Source organism: Taeniopygia guttata, chromosome Z, assembly GCF_048771995.1.
Source record: "Taeniopygia guttata chromosome Z, bTaeGut7.mat, whole genome shotgun sequence".
Taxonomy (NCBI): Eukaryota; Metazoa; Chordata; class Aves; order Passeriformes; family Estrildidae; genus Taeniopygia; species Taeniopygia guttata.
In genome coordinates this window covers 81,584,391-81,600,526 of record NC_133063.1, presented here as the reverse complement: position 1 = coordinate 81,600,526, position 16,136 = coordinate 81,584,391, and the positions used below count along the sequence as shown (strand labels likewise).

Here is a 16,136-nt window from a genome sequence, read left to right as displayed (position 1 = left end):
CAGCAAATCAGCTGCTGACTGATAAAGTCAACACAACTGTCTGCTCCCCATTAAGATGTCATGTCAAGTGCTAACAGTGCTCTCCTCAGATAACCTGAGTAAGATAATCATTGCCATTCTCCCCTTCCTGTTTTTCCCCTGCTCTTCTGTGTAAATACTAATAGTATTTTATTTGGTAAATTAGCTAACTTATTTTTCAGAGTGTACCTTTCTTTTCCATGGATTGCTGTCCACGATAGATTTGTTGTTGGAACGTTCCCAGCTCTGACCTTGAATACACCGTGGCTCTAACACTACTGAAAACATCAGCTTTCTACCTCCAAATGGAAATCGCTGTCCACTCTCAGATAAGAGATGAGTAATAGACAAGCAATAAAAACATTTATGTTTGTTTTCAAATTTTTATGCAAACCCTCTGGTTTTAGCTATCTTGTTAAATCTCGTATTATCTTTTAAAATTAAAATTTTAATATGTTTGGAACATTTTGTTCCCGGGAAAGCATGAATGAGGGGGATTAAATTATACCTGTATAGACTTTTCTTGGTGATTGGTAATTACACTGTCACTCACAACGCTATTCATTGCACTTAGCTGCATGGACTGGGTAAAAACATTACATTTTCCCCTGTACTGGACATAATGAGAATCTATGGCTTTTCAAGGAATCATTCATCAATGAGGTACAGGAGTAAACAAAACATGGGGAAGATGCATTTGGAACACAGGCTTTTTTTCTCTTCAAGCCACAGTACGAAAGACTTATTTTTACCCTGGGCAAGTAACAGGGGACAGGTAACCACTCTCAAAACTCACCCGACAGCAAACAGTCTGCATGTGCTTGCTGAGCACACAGGCTCACACCCTTCTGCCCACCCGTCCCAAGACAGCAAAGCTTTAACCTTGGTGTGGTTAAAGAGTGGTGCCTGGGCTGCCTGTCCTTGGTGTGAACACGATTTTGGGTTCAGCTTCACTGCAGTCAAATGCATTCTCTTAGTTCTTCATGGGGCTCGGTATATTGAAAAGCTGTGGTGCAAAAGGTGTTGTCCAAATGCAGTGCTTCTACTGAAAACCAAACCAAACAAAAATGCATCTTTGTGGCAGAGAGCCACACTGAAGGAACAGCATTATGTTCTGAAAAGTTTCAAGCAGGAGACAGAAGTTTGCATTTCCACGAAACGTCAATTAACTTAATTTGTTGTTGTATCTGACAAAGGACATAGTTAAATCTGGAGAGGACTGAGTGAGTCCACAAAGAATCAAGAGTAACCACTTATGTTCTCAGCAGCCTTGTGTTTGCACCCAAGTTAAAAGTTCTTTGAAACTGAAATGATGCTACAAAACATCCTGGCCTCACTGAACCCTATCTCTGCACTTAGGCACAAAGTTTCTTCTAATATATGTTGGCCTCAGCCAACATTGCATGAAGTCTTTTCATCCACTTTTAATAAATGTCAGTTGTCCTAAACACAGTACTTTGCAAACTGACAGAGCTTTCAACACTGACCTATAACAGGCATGTTTTAAACATTTTTGGGAGGTTATTCTCCTGCCAGGGTCACTGTGACTCATATTAAAAAAAAAAAAAAAAGTGGCATCTCCCTGGTAGCAGTCTCTTTCCTCCCCTTAACAATGTGCTGTCAGTTTAAAACTCTGGAGACTTCTTGCAGCATTATGTAAGCATAATCTTGTTTTTATCGATCAATGTAATATCAGCACACACGGAACAAGAAGATCAATACAGGGAAGTGCTCACAGTTTCAAAGGAAACAGAGACAGCTCAGAGAGGTGCTGCAACAAATATGCTTTTTATCAGCTAGATGTTGTAGTAAAGTGCCACGGAAAATTCAAGGGGTGCTCACAGCTGATATTCTAAGGGAACATCAGTGTAAATTATTCCAGTTTATTTAGTAATTTTCATATTTTTGTATTTAACTATATCTACTAAAGATGAAACAGAACTACTCTACTATTGCTTATAATTTGTCACATAGAGTATTCAAAATTACACTGATAAACAAACTGCATCTTTACTGATAATGCTTGGCAGGAACATAGGAACACAGACTTTTAAGAAATTAATGTATATTTTCTTCCACTTCGAAGTCACTGTGTCAAACTGACAGAGTGACTTTTTATGAGAGCAGCAAAGCTTTCACACAGCTGTGAACCTAGGGAAAAACTAAAGCTTCTTTACCAGATTTTGCTGGGTTTGTGTGGCCAGGTCTGGGGAGCAGGGGGCTGCAGGGGTGGGTGCTGAGAGAAGCTGCTGGAAGCTTCCCCCGTGTCCCACTGGCTCGAGGGCAGAGCCACTCAATCTTACAGGATCAATTACAAGCTTTGAGTGTTTGATATAAGTAATAATTAAGTGTGACACGGGTGCAAAAGTAAAATTTTAGGTTTCTAGATTAGGGGTCCAAAGGGGACAAGATGGAGGAATTGGGTGTGCCTTGTCCTTTTTCTCCTTCTTCATGCCCTCCATGTTTCACTGTGGTGTTGGCATTTTTCTGTTGGTTCAGGCTGGGGACACACTGTCCAACGTAGGTGACAGATATTGGCACGTTATTGTAAATCCAGCACAGGTAGTTTGTGGTATTTAATGTTTGTACCATCCCACTGAGGGCAGAGCCCCACACGCTGCCCTGCAGGACAGAGCTGCGGCAGGGCAGCAGAACATGTTAGAGATAAACAGAATAAACAACCTTGAAACAGCACAGACCAATTATGGCTTCTGCTTTGGCAGCGGGGCTGACAGACAGAGACTTTCTACAATCTGGGAATCACCAATACCACAGATTCTGACAAGTGCACCCCTCAACTGCTGTGTGAGACTTCCCAATCCCCCTTCCCCTGCTGGGCTTGCTTACTTTCACCTCTATATCAACAGATTTTAAAGGCTGTTATAAATGTTTACAAATCCCAGTCAAACTTGGGAGGATTGATGCTTTCTCAGTGCTGCATGTTTTGAACAAGGACAGAGATACTAAAACCTTTTGTTTTAGTAGAAAAGCTCTGACACAGTCTGATGCCTGTCATTATCCATGGAATTGTCAGGGATGCTGCCATGGACTATAAGATCAGTGTAAGGTCTCATGCAACCTTTGTTGTGGAATTGCTCAGACCCCCTTCTGCAGGGTGTATCTTCAAAGTGTGGGGTGTGTTTTTTTGGAACCATTCACTACTGAGGTATTTTACCATCAGGCATGATTTTCTTCAAAGTTTTAATGTATCTTTACACTCAGTAAAACTTCATGGTTTAAAATACCTGCCCTTACACAGAAGTACAAAATGCCTCCCTTATGGCGGCACGACAGTTTTTTCATATACTTCAAATTTGTACTGGATCCCATTCTCTTCCTGGATATCAGCAGGTACACCTGGGTACCTAGAGAGAGAGGAGAAGAAAAAGCAAAAGCCAACAAGCAGGTAAGAATATAATTATGATTCACCTCTAGTTTATCCAATCAACTAGAAAAGTAAGCTGCCTGGAAAAAAAAATGAAAACATTTTTAGAATAGATACACTGTTTTTAGGAATCATATTAACTACTATCCATTATTTGTATGCACATCTTTTAGATTAAGAAAGCATACTCGGACACAAAACAACACCGCTATTTTTGGCTTAAGGAAATACCCAATATTTTTATTCAATCCTCCAATATGTTATTCAAAATGTCAGCCAAGGAAGAAGAGATTATGGAACACTTTGGGTTTTTTCCTTGCCTTGCTTTTCCTAAGTTGGTTTAGACGAAATGCTAAGGACAAGGCTTTTTACAAGTCTGCAAGATATTACTAAAGCAGGTGACTGCTACCATAGAAAGAGTTCTTCTATATTCCAGGTTTCCTAAACCACTTCTTATTAATAGATGCTTTCAAAAATCTTTCCATCTCCCTGCGAAAGAACAAGGATTTTGTATGAGTAATACTGACTTTGAGGGAGAGATACATTTTAAATGTATTTGGTAAGGTTTGGCATCATCAGGTCTCCACTTCAGTGAGGAAATTACCTGTTATTTTACAAAATCATGTTCTAATGCCAATGTTCATTTCAGTACATTGGCCAAAAACAATGTATAGCTAGGAACAGCTGAGAGGGAGCTTTGGGTCAGACTTGAGGACACTCGAATGAGCACTGAGTAGTTCACAATATATTGGAGTTGGAGAAGGTGACTCACCATCCCCACCCACCTTGTCTGTCCTGCACCCTTCCCTGCCCCTGCCTATCCTCCCCCAGAGCCATGCCAATCCATTCCCGTGCCCCCTGAGGAGAGTTTCACTCCTCATACTTTCTATTTCTTCTATTGCTGGTCTGTAACCAGCTGAGAGCCAAAACAGTAGCAGCAGGAGGAGAACAGGTCTGGTCCTCCCTGGTTCTTGAGGCAGGTGTCTGAATTTTTGCTGCTCCTCAGTGCCTGTCGGATGTAATCTTGTTGGAGAGGACATAAAAGCACGACTGGAATATGACAAGGATAATGTAGAAGAAACCACAGTGAATAGGCAGAAACTGTAAGTTTTTCTACACACTTTCCTACTACTTTTGTGAGAAGTAATTTTCTCAGGAGGGAAGGAATAACCTTAGAAATCTATAAAGCTCAAGCCTCTCCAGTCGAGTCTATTTAATTTGTCTTTGGCAATGTATCAAAGACATTCAGAGGCAAAATACTATTTACTAACAACACACTGAGAGTTACAAAGCTTAGTAAACATTTGAATAATTCCAAACCAGGAAACAGTAAGAAAAAGCTACTTTTGCAGCAAACCGACATAGAAAACTCTTTACTGTGAAGATCATAGGAAAGTTGAAGAACACAGCAAGTTCCAAAAAAATCTGTGCAGAGTGTGGTGTCATTCCAGGTTGTAAGTGAAGTATCATTGTGGGAAAAAATTCACTTCAAACTCAAACCAACATGGCCTTAATATAACCCTTAAAACATTCAAATTAGATTATTTTGAAGACAAGCCTGTAAGCATTTTGGTACTTACTCTGTTAGAAGCTTGTAGTCGTTATGGTCAATTTCTGGAAAAAATGTGTCACTTTCAAATTCTTTCAGGATTCTTGTAACAAACAATCGATGATGAATTGGCTTCTCCATTGCTTCCTTTGGAAACAACACAAAGTCACAATTTTATGTATCACAGGCTTTTAGCAAAGCCGTGAAAATTACACTCTGAATCTCCTCTTTCAGACTCTGCTGAAGAGCACTTTCTAAAGGGATAATTTCACCCCGTGTCAGTTCCACCTGGTAAGTGGCAGCAATACCTATTCTCAGAGCCTGGGGTATCTGACAGAAGTTAAGAACTAAATTTGAATAGCACTGTGAGAAGAAAGGAACAGTAGGCCCAGTAGCAATAAACAATTTCTGAATCACACCTCTTTGGGAGACAGGAAGGTTTAAGTGGTGAGAGATGCCCACACCTCAAGGTAATTTATTCTGATGCTTAGAATCACTGCTAGGGATTTGTGCTGTATGTTTTGGAATTCCAAATATCGATCTACCCCTTAGTTTAACTTCAAAGGTGGATCTCTGGATTGTGGCAAAATGGTAACACATGCTGAAAGCTTTTACATTTTCAAGCTCCTTGGGTGAAAATGTTCTAAGATAATGTTTGTTAGGCAAGCTTTTCACTAACAAATTCAGGAGTTAGGAATGTGCATTTTGTTTTGAGATCGAAAAAATGGCAACTCTTCCAGACCTTGTGGGCATTAAAATAACCCATGAAAAGCTACACTAGGGCTGGTTACAATACATTTTTGAAAAGCTTGTAGCTGTTCCTCCTTTTTGCTTAAACTGGCAATGAGCAATGCTTTTTGTGGAAGGTGACTCACCATGCAGCAGGCTATTAGGTACTACTTCAACAAGCACAGGAACCAAGTAATAACAAATGGAATCCAATAAAATTAATTAACCACTGCTGAGAGGCTAATTTGTAGAAAAGCTGCTCTACTAGAGAACAGTTAGAAATGAGAGCTAAGTCACAGCACACAAGCATCGAACAGCACTGAGATGGTGTCCATCCAGTTTGTACACAAATACTGGATTTTTTCTGTGTTTAGGGACAGGAAGGTAAGACTGTAAGACTTGCAAAATTACAGAATAATAATCTGTTTCACAAATAAAAAAATGTGTAAACAGAGACACTTTTGCTTTGTAGTAGAAGAACAAACCAACTTCCTATCCAAGCCTGTGGGAATTCAGCTTTATCAAGAACTCTCCAGCACCACAACAGGCCAGAGAGGAGCACAGGGAGGGACTGACCACAGGTGGTGCAAAGAAAGTTAAATTTAATCCCAGGGAGACCAGATGGTGACCTCTGTTCTAGGGAAATGGTTTCATTAGCTGAATGGACCAACCAGCTGTGCCACTGCCTCACATTCATAGAAGGAGTGCAAATGCTTCTTCAGTTTGCCAGACCAGCTCTGGAGGACTGTGTGTGTAGGTGCCCATGACCAGTAAACAGCAAACAGAGTTTGGGGAAGAGCAACAGGCTCAGCTGGTTTCAGGCCACATATTGCTCCTCAGCAGCTGGGAGTGCCCAGTGTCTGGCAGTGAGCATGCAAGGGGCAAAGACAGATGTGCTTCTCCACTTGTTCTGCTCTGTTCTGGGCAACGTTCCCCTGCTTTGGGATTCCAACACAGTTAAATCAGCTGCTGCCCCAGCCTGTGCCCACAGCCCTGCCTGTTCACCCCAGGCTATGCCTGACCTGGTTATGGTCACGGGGCCAGACCTGCCTCATGGACCTGTCCCAGCAGTTACTGCCCATGGGGACAGCTCCTGTTCCCTTGGGAACACCCGGTCCTCCCTGGTCCCCAGAGGCAACTTCAGAGAAGTAAATTTTGTATCACACACAAAAACTTCCGCAGGTGAGATCTCCAAAGGAGATGTTCAGGGAGGCCTGGACTCCGACACTGCCTCAGTGAAACATTGCTGAGGACATGGCAGGGTGGCAAAGGAGTTTTGTCATAATGCTGTCCTTCCCACAAAGAAATAAAGTTGGTCCTCACTGATACTCAATTCAGTCTTGCCCTGTCCAGGCCACTCCATTGGTTTCACCAATTTTTTGGGACTGAAGCCAAATTAGAGGAGGCACAGAGCTGAGCTGGTGGAATGCTGACATACTCACTGCACACATTGTAAAACCATACCATACACATAAGGAAGCTGACACTTGGGTCTGTTGGTTTTTGTGGATTTGTATGTATGTGGTTTTGCTGTTGTTAGTTTTGGTTTTAACACCCTATTTAATATTTAAGGATATGATGGACTTACAGGTCCTGTTCCTAGTAAAACCTCAACGTTGTTTTTGACCCGTCTAAACCACAGAGTTTAAATGTAATTAAAAGAGACTGATATAATTCACACTGAGTGGACTCAGAGTAGCTTGGTCTAGAGGAAAGTGTCCCACTTTCCAAACAAGAAATCTGGAATGACATGACCCTTTAAGCCCTTTCCAGCCTAAACCCTTCTGTGGGCCTCTGACCCCCCCAGGATGTCCAGAGAGCACTGCTTTTCAGAGCTGAGGCCAAGACCTGAACTTCTCAAGAGACAATACCTCCACACAGGTGCAGCAGTGTCTCAACTCAGAACAGAAACCTGGTTTGAAATCACAGAATTGTAGAATCGCTGAGGTGGGGAAAGACTTCCAAGATCATTGAGTCCAACTTTTAATGACTCTTCCAGTTGTCCCCACTCACCATGACTGAGCTGTACATGTAAGCAGGTTTGATACACATTAATGAAATTTCTTGGGGATGAAACAGAGCCAGAAGCTGTGCTCCAGTACATCTGAGGAGCTCTAACAGCTGGGAAGGACTCCAGGGCCAGCACCAAAGAGTGGGCCAGCACCACAAGCCCCCAGCACACAAGAAGCACTCATAAGCCAGCAGACAGCCCTCCAAACATGAAGTGCTCCCACAAAATCACAGAGTGCCTGCCATGATGTGCAACAGCTTCATAGCTGCTGTAACCCACTGCTGGCTCCTCCTTCCTCATCCACACAAAATCTCCTTCTGGAACTCAGGAGATCCAGAACAGTGCACAGGGGATCCAGGTGGCATTGCACTAAGACCCAAGCAAATTAACCTGGTAAGCCTGTGCTGTCAGAAGCCCAAAAGCTTCCCTGGGGTCATTGCTACTTCCCTGTGGCTACATTAAGAGATAATAAACCTGATGAGAGATCAGTGTCCAGTGAAACTCAAGAAGATGACACCCACATGAGTTTTTCTGAACCATCACTGAACTGATGGAGATGTTTTCAACTTTTTCTGCTCTCACTCGCCAATACCAACACTCCACCCAGCTTCTCCCAGTTCCCACTGCTCCCTCCTTCCTTGTTGCAGAGGTCAGGTCAGTTTCCTGGAGTGTGTGAGCACAGCATCAGCATGACCTACACGAGGACCTGAAAGGCCACCACAGCTCACAGAGGGCCTGAGGCAGCTGATGCCAGTCCCCCAACTCCTGGAGAGAACTGCGTCCTTAAGAACCAAGGGGCAACCAGAACCAACAGAGGGATGCTCTGTGTCCTTATAAATGTTGACAGATTTGGCCCTCCCTCTTCTGCAGCCTGAGGAGGAAAAGGACGTGAACAGCAGCAAACCCCTGCCTCCATCCCACTCCTGGCAGGCAGCATCCTGCCCCAAAATGCCATCCTGGAGCACATGCTGTAGTACCCTGGCTTGCCTCAGTTCCTAAAGGCACACCTGTGTTCCAGATGTGCACTCAGACAGCTGGGCAGCTGCTGCACCTCGGCCCAGCACCCCACATGAGGGCAGGTCTGGCTGGAGCTGCAGCACGGCATCTGGGCCAAGCAGAAGGCACAGCAGGGCAGCTGCCCAGACACCCTGAATGGCCCAGGGCACCCACCAGGACTGTGGGAAACAAAAGCCAGCAATGGCCTGTAAGGTGATGGCACGCTCCCTGCTCACACCATCTACAGAAACACGGCTTGCAGGACTGTTCCCAGAGCTGGTGACACCAGCCCTGAGCACAGTGCACCTCCCCAAGGCAAACTGATTAACAGATGCACAGTGCTAAGGCCAGGAGCTGTATTAAAAGGCTCCACAGGACAATTGCCACTGTCTGAAATAACGCTGTGGGCCCTGGAGCTGTTGTCTGGCAATGGCAAAGCTGCTGCTGCAGCTTCTGACAGACACCCTCACATCCTGTACATTCTGTACCTGCTCCCTGTTCCCTGGAAACCCACTCCAATGGAAGGTCACGGGACAGCTCACTGTGCTGAGGACCACGGACCAGCCTGGGCAGAGCAGCTGCAGCACTGTCCCAAGAACCCCCACATCTTCCTACTCCTCCTCTGACACCCACAGCAGCCCCTGACAGGCTGTCAGAGCACACGGCTGCCTGTGCTTCCACTTTGTGGTGATCCCCATGGAAAACCACTGTGCTTCAAGGAGTTAGCAACCCACAGAACAATTGCCCTGCACGGACCATGCTCCTTGCACACAGCATGACAGGGTCAGACAGAAAACTGTAACAGAACCTGGAGGCAGATCCCACTGGGAACGTGCAAATCTGCCACCTGCAAGTGCTTCCCTTGGCCTAAAAGGGCAGCAAGGAACTCCCAGATGAACATGCTTTCAGTTTGACAGTGGAAGTATAAACAGATTTGGTTTTCTGTAAGAGAGTTCTGTAACAGCCTGAATAATCAAAATGGGGTAGGCCTTTCTATCGACAAGCACAGACCCATATTAATGAACAAAATCAGGTCTCAACCTCTGAGCCACACAAAACAGTGAAATCAAAATAATGCTTTCAAACCAAATACCTACAACTACTGAAAAAAATTATTCATTCCAATTACCAATTGCCATTTGATTTCCCACACATTTCTTCATGATATAATGGAAATACTCCTGTAAAATTCTTTGTGCATCTTTAATACAGGCACTAAAAATATTACTTGGCTGTGTATGGTCCCCATAAAACCCTTTCAGTTAAAACACAAAGGTAGTTTGAGTGCAGGAATCTGTATAAAACTGTCAGATTTCTTCCTAATGTAACTAAACTTTCCTTTGAAATGTATTGAGTAGATGACTGAAAAGAGAGGAAACAGCTGAAATTTAGAACCACAAAAAGGTTTGGGTTGGACAGAGCCTTAAAGCTCATCTTGTCTCACTGCAGGGACACTTTCCACTGTCCCAGGCTGCTCCAAGCCCTGTCCAGCCTGGCCTTGGGCACTGCCAGGGATCCAGGGGCAGCCCCAGCTGCTCTGGGCACCCTGTGCCAGGGCTGCTCACCCTGCCAGGGAACAATTCCTGATTCCCCATCTCCCATCCAGCCCTGCCCTGGGGCAGTGGGAGCCATTCCCTGTGTCCTGTCCCTGCAGTCCTTGTCCCCAGTCACTGTCCATCTCTCCTGGAGCCTCTTTAGGCAGTGGAAGGGGCTCTGAGCTGTCCCTGGAGCCTTCTGTTCTCCACACTGGTCATTCCCATCTCACTCAATGCTTTCCCATGTCCAGGGTAACCAGGTCTCATATTATTTTACACATTCCCTTGTACTGATCAGTACAAATAGTACTTTCCAATTTACTCCTGATCAAAACTGACAATTTGTAATGTGAGTATTGGTGAGTAATGGTCTAAAAAAAGGCATTATTTTCTTCCAAATATCACAAGCCTCCAAGACAGATGCTCTTGGAAGAAGCAGCAGAAGAAGTAACTCTTTACAGTGAGCCTGTGGCAGGGCAGGGGCAAGTGCTGCTGCTCACAGCTGGCTCTGGCTCCTGCTGGGCAGCTCTGCCCTCTGTGAGGAGAAGCCCCTCCAGAAACCCTCGACATGGCACAGGCACTGTTGTGGCTGAGAGCCAAGAACATTTCTTCTGCAGGATAACATCTGATTATAGGCTGAATGACTTGCACATTGGACATATGGTGGACTTCACCACGGGGAACAACGGTGTTATCTCATGTGCACCTCATCTTCTTACAGTCGTAGCAATCTCTAACCACTTCACTGTTTTCACTGTGATAGATTTGCTTCCTCAGACACAGAGGAGAGATTCGTGAAAAGCACAAAGTGTAAAGGCAAGAAACACCAGAAAAACGCATTTTCCTACCCTGTACACAGGACACAGTATCAGCCCTGTTTTCCCACCAGGTGCTTTATGGCACTGTCATCACACATCTCATATTGGAGTGCCCAACAACAACTGCAGTGTATCTCCCAGCGTGGCTGTAATGACTAAAGGACAGCAGCAATGTTCCCTTTACTGTTAAATAGAATTTGCTTTACAATTCTTGACCCAGGGAGCGGGAGCAGTGGGAACACTGCTGGATGAGAAAGCAGAGTGAGTGCGACCTTTTGTTGTATGGTTATCTCCTGTTATTGCTGACACCATGACCTGTCAGCTCTCTCTAAATCCTATTTTCTTTCCCATTTACATGTACAAAGTGTCATACTCTGGCTAAAAATGCTGGAGCACTTTTCCTCTTTTTTTTTCTTTTCACAACCTTTGCAGGGTCAGTCAGCAATCTCAGTAAAATAAACACAAAAACATGGGCTCAGTAAAATAAACATAACAATACAGGTTTTTTTCTGAAGAATACTGCAATTTAGGTATTTATGAAAAGCTCTCAAAAGCACAACAACAGTGTGACACTGGCCCACTGGCAAGGGCAATGTTCAGTTTCTGGATGGGTATTCTGAACTTGAGAGTTGAGATCCTGCTCTGTGAGACCTGATCTGTTGCAATTACTGCAGTTTGCTGGTAATGTGAAGGGAAAGCACCTCCTAAAGCAGCACCAATAGGAACTTCATCCTTATCCCATCACAGAAAATGAGTAATTTAGGAGGAGGCTAAATGTACCTTGTACACTGAACTGCCTCCCACGATCCAAACCATGCAGACTTTACTTTGTAACTCTGGTGAATCCAAAAGAGCTAGAGCATCATCCAGACTTTTGGAAAGATAATGTGCTCCTTTCGGGGCTTCCCTGGAAAAAGAAAAGCTCTATTACTAAATAAATAAGGGACAATTAATCATGATCATCAATACAGTCTAGACACAAAATGTGCCTTCCTGAATTAACAAATAACTACATGCTCCACATCAGCTAATTACTTTGAAGTGCCTGTTATTGCAAAATTATGTTAGAAGTCTCATCTCATCTGTAGGATTGTTTAACAGATCACAGCTTAACTGTAATTTAGGAGGCATTATAAATTAGGAATCTGGAATTTCACAACATGTTTCTGAAAAAGCGTAACTGAGAAATTTACATATCTATAAGATAAAGACACAATCTATAAATTAAACATAGATCATTAAGTACAGATAATCAAGAAATAAAATGTAGATTTTGACTTGAATTTCACCACATTAATATTTAATTCAACAAAACCAGTTGAAAAGCCAATATTCTCACATAATCACCTGCAAATCCACCAACATCCTCCAAAGCAATAAAGCACTACAAGTGGACATTTGTATTTAAAAATATTTGCATGATTGTGGGTGATTCATTCAAGAAGTGAGCTCTGAAAATGAACAGTTCATCCACAAATCCCAATAAAAATGAACTTCAAGAAATGGACTTAGGGCCACCAGTGTAGGCAGGAACTAGAGAAATACAGTTAAGCACATGAGTCAGAAACACTATTGAAAATTGTCAAATGGTTTGTGAGTAGAGCTAAAAGTAGTACTCATGATGCAAAGTAATGACAATTACCTTGTGAATGAATTTTAAAAAATTAAAAATTAAGAGTAAAGTAGTCATAACATTCAGAATCAACAGCAGAAATGCTTTCTAAACAGGTATCAAAAATGCTACATTTGGAACTACTGCATGTTGTAACACTACAGACATTTTTTGGTGCAGGTTTTTATTTGTTTTACAGGGCCCTTATTTATCATACTTACTTGAGCTCCCTGCTGAGCACAATATTAATTCTGTCTTTTAAAGGACGGTTCTTCTCAGGAATGGAGAACCACGTTTTTCTACCCATTATCACTGCATTCTTTTTTCCTGAGCAGGAGAGAATTGATTTGAATTGTTTAGAAACAGTGATGGACTTCCCATGCGTTTCCAAGCCCCTCTCCAGCACTTAGCAAAAGCACAAGCTCAGTTCTCAGATGAGAACTGATTTATAAACCCACAACAGTTTCTCAGAGAAGAACCAGTCAAATTAAATCTAAAGCCAAAGTGCTACAGGTGATCAATCACACTCTAACACACACATAATTTCCGACCAAACCCAAGCATTCATAACCTGACTACCTCTCATATGTAAATTTGCTAAGGAAAGGAATGTTTCTCTTTAGGAGGAAAAGGAGTTATCAGAGAAAAAACCACAATGACAACATGGTCACCCTTCCCATGTTGTTTCCAGGCTGAGACACAACAGAGGCAAAGGTGACATCCCTGGTGTGAGGATTTATGGCACCATAATCCATTAGGAAGTCTGGTTATGAAGCACTTTAGCATCCAAGATCACAGCTTATCAAAAGATCTGCAGGCAGGACAGAGCAAAATGTTTCTTTGTAATTATATTTCAAACACCTTTTTTCTTGATCACAGGTTATTTCTGCCAGGTAAGATGCAACATCTAAAAAGACAACTGTCAATTGTGTTCTGTCCTTTTTTAGTACATACAGGGTTGCAAAGGGCTGAACCAAGTCTTCAAACATATGTAAAGTCTTTCACTCTGAACCATTTCAAAATGAGATTAGACATTCCTTGTGGATGATGGAACAGACATTCAAATCAGAAAATTGAGTAAGTCACCTAATCAAAACAGAGCTTCAAGGCAGAAAATGGAGTATGGCACCTAATTAAAACAAGGGAATATATGAAGATGATCAGATGTAAGTTCTTACCAAAAAAGTGAATTTTAACAGCATAAAAAAAATCCCTAAACAAACCATGGAAAAATTACTGTATTGACAAACAACTGCAGTAGTATGGTTTAGATTTTCTGGTGTGTGGATTTGGCTCAGCACTCGGAAAACTCAGCAAAATTACTGTCACAAGGGTCAGAGGGGTGGATCGGATGGCCAAGGCTAAGCAAACAAGTTAGATAAGCTAATGCAGACTGCAAAAAACAAACCACCTCTGCTAATTAAGCAGCTTGTGAAAACCTTCCCATTTTAACTTGGAGTTTTGTGTAAAGAAACTTTGTTAGGTAAACTTTAGATGAAGTTTTCTATTCTTCTGATGAAAGAATTACTTGAATGGAGAACCTAAGAGATCACCAGCATCTCCTCTGAAATACCTGATTCATCTCCTTCCCTCATCTAACCCGAGCGATTGCAAAGGGCTGAAATATTGGTGACACTCGTGAGTGAGACAAAGTGAAAATCTAACAAGGTAGAAATCCATTTAGATTTAAGTGAAATCTGCCACTTTAAGCTTGCTAACATAAGTAAAATATGCTGTTTAGTCTAGTAACTGCAGCACTAACAAAACTACCCCATCTAAAGAAAAAGAATGCAAATTTCCAAGCTAAAGAAATAAGAGATAAGAAAAATTCCTCAGACCTTAAAACAGACAGCCCAGAGTGATTCAGGAGTTCTTTCTGTACTTTCTTGACAAAAACTGAGCACAAGTGTAACTAGCTGTAAGTGTAACCGAAATCAGCAAAATGAATATGCAGGAACCTATTGTCAAATTCTATGCATACGTAAATTAGCAACACTAATAAAGAAGGATCAGGAGTCCTCAGGGGCACGCATATCCTTTAAGAAGAAAAAAAAAAAAAGATCCCTCACATGCGTCGGGCGCTGTACTGAACACACCATCCCTACAAATCTTTATTAGAATTGTAAGGTTTTGATTTTCCGTCCTGGTTTCACGAGGGCGGGCAGGGAAATGCCGAATCCCGAGCCGTGGGCGGCCGGGCCCACGCACCCCACACGGTACCTTCCACGGGGGATGCGCTCGTCATTCTCTGGAAGTACTTGTAGTCGTTCCTGCCGGGGAAGCACGAGCTGCGTTACAACGTGTCTTAAGAATAACTTCTCTAGTTCCTATTTTTTTTTTTTTTTCCCCGCAAGTTCTCTAATTTCAACGAAAAATCCCCACTCGTGTTGGGTGTGTTGCCGGAGGCCGGGGAGAGGCGGTTGGACAGAGCTGAACCCGTGACCGGCCGAGGTGGGACCTTTGTCCCCCAGCTGTGTTTGCATGAGTGACAACCTGCGCCCACGGCACGAGAGAGAACCCACGCGAAACAACCACCCCACAGCCGCGCTCCCGCCACGCCGCCGCTTTCCCGCCTCACAGCGCATCCCCTCACGCACTACATCTCCCAGCGCGCCCCGCGCGGCCCCGCCGCGCCCGCCTGCTGCCGCGCGGCGCGGGGCACGCTGGGGGCTGTAGTGCGGGCCGGGCGGGCCGCGGTACCTCAGCGGCGGCCAGGGCAGCCGCCCGTCCTTGCCAATGCCCATGTTCTGGCTGATGGCCACGATGGAGTTGAGCGAGCGCGGCATGGCCGTGCCGTGTCGTGCCGCGCCGTGCCGTGCCGCGCCGGGGCGGGTCGGGGCGTGCCGAGCGGGCGCATCCGGCGGGAGGCGGTGCCGCGGCGCGGGGCCCGGCCATGCCGCGGGGCCGGCGGGGCGGCGGGGCCGCGGGGCAGCCGGTGCTCAGCAGGTTCTTCGGGGCGGCGGCGAGCGGCGGCCAGCGCGGCCCGCTCCACACGGTGCGCGGGGCGGGGCGGGCGCGGCCCGCTGTGCCGGTGTCCGTGCCGGTGTCCGTGCCGGTACCCATCCCGGTTCCATCCCGGGACCCATCCCGGTGTCCATGCCGGGGCACGGGCACTGCGGGGCCGCTGCCAGGTCCCGGCTGTGGCGTCTGTGTGGCGCTGGGCACTGGTACTCCCGTACTCGGGGAGCAGCCTGGCTTCAGGAGGGACACGGAGCAGCTGGAGGGCCTCAGGGCAGGCACAGAGGGGATTTGGGCTCTGCAGCACCTCTGTGCCGAGCTCGGCCCGGGCGGGCTGGAGAAGGGAACTGAGGGGGGATCCCGTCCGTCCGTCCCACAGCTCCCGGCGCTGCCGGAGCTCGGCCCGGGCGGGCTGGAGAAGGGAACTGAGGGGGATCCCGTCCGTCCGTCCCACAGCTCCCGGGGCTGCCGGAGCTCGGGCCGGGCGGGCTGGAGAAGGGAACTGAGGGGGGATCCCGTCCGTCC

At 45.0% G+C, this 16,136-nt stretch overlaps 2 protein-coding genes across 5 annotated transcripts in view; one reads left to right on the top strand and one right to left on the bottom strand.

The window, feature by feature from the left end:
- Positions 1 to 3,202: 3,202 nt before the first annotated feature.
- On the bottom strand, positions 3,203 to 15,491 carry DHFR (dihydrofolate reductase). The gene is made up of 6 exons (XM_002190440.6): positions 15,354 to 15,491; positions 14,874 to 14,923; positions 12,875 to 12,980; positions 11,822 to 11,948; positions 4,984 to 5,099; positions 3,203 to 3,383 (listed from the first exon to the last, which is right to left on the bottom strand). The coding sequence occupies exons 1-6, from the start codon at positions 15,437 to 15,439 to the stop codon at positions 3,296 to 3,298; spliced, it is 573 nt and encodes a 190-aa protein (XP_002190476.2). The 5' UTR covers positions 15,440 to 15,491; the 3' UTR covers positions 3,203 to 3,295.
- Positions 15,402 to 16,136, top strand: part of MSH3 (mutS homolog 3) — a 92,714-nt gene continuing 91,979 nt past the window's right edge. For 2 of the 4 annotated variants that reach the window (XM_072921719.1, XM_072921718.1), the window contains exon 1: positions 15,402 to 15,599. In XM_072921719.1, the coding sequence (XP_072777820.1) occupies positions 15,408 to 15,599 (192 nt within the window). In that variant the 5' untranslated portion in view covers positions 15,402 to 15,407. Of the gene's footprint in view, positions 15,649 to 16,136 lie in introns of all 4 variants that reach the window. The other 2 variants (XM_072921721.1, XM_072921720.1) reach the window with 1 other exon arrangement.

What these genes read in the sequence shown, in the direction of transcription:
- DHFR (XM_002190440.6), bottom strand. Translation starts at nt 15,439, where the DNA reads ATGCCGCGCTCGCTCAACTCCATCGTGGCCATCAGCCAGAACATGGGC. An exon ending in CTGCCCTGGCCGCCGCTGAG is followed by an intron (nt 14,924 to 15,353) that starts GTACCGCGGCCC and finishes CTTCCCCGGCAG; the next exon opens with GAACGACTACAAGTACTTCC. An exon ending in GTGCTCAGCAGGGAGCTCAA is followed by an intron (nt 11,949 to 12,874) that starts GTAAGTATGATA and finishes TTCTTTTTCCAG; the next exon opens with GGAAGCCCCGAAAGGAGCAC.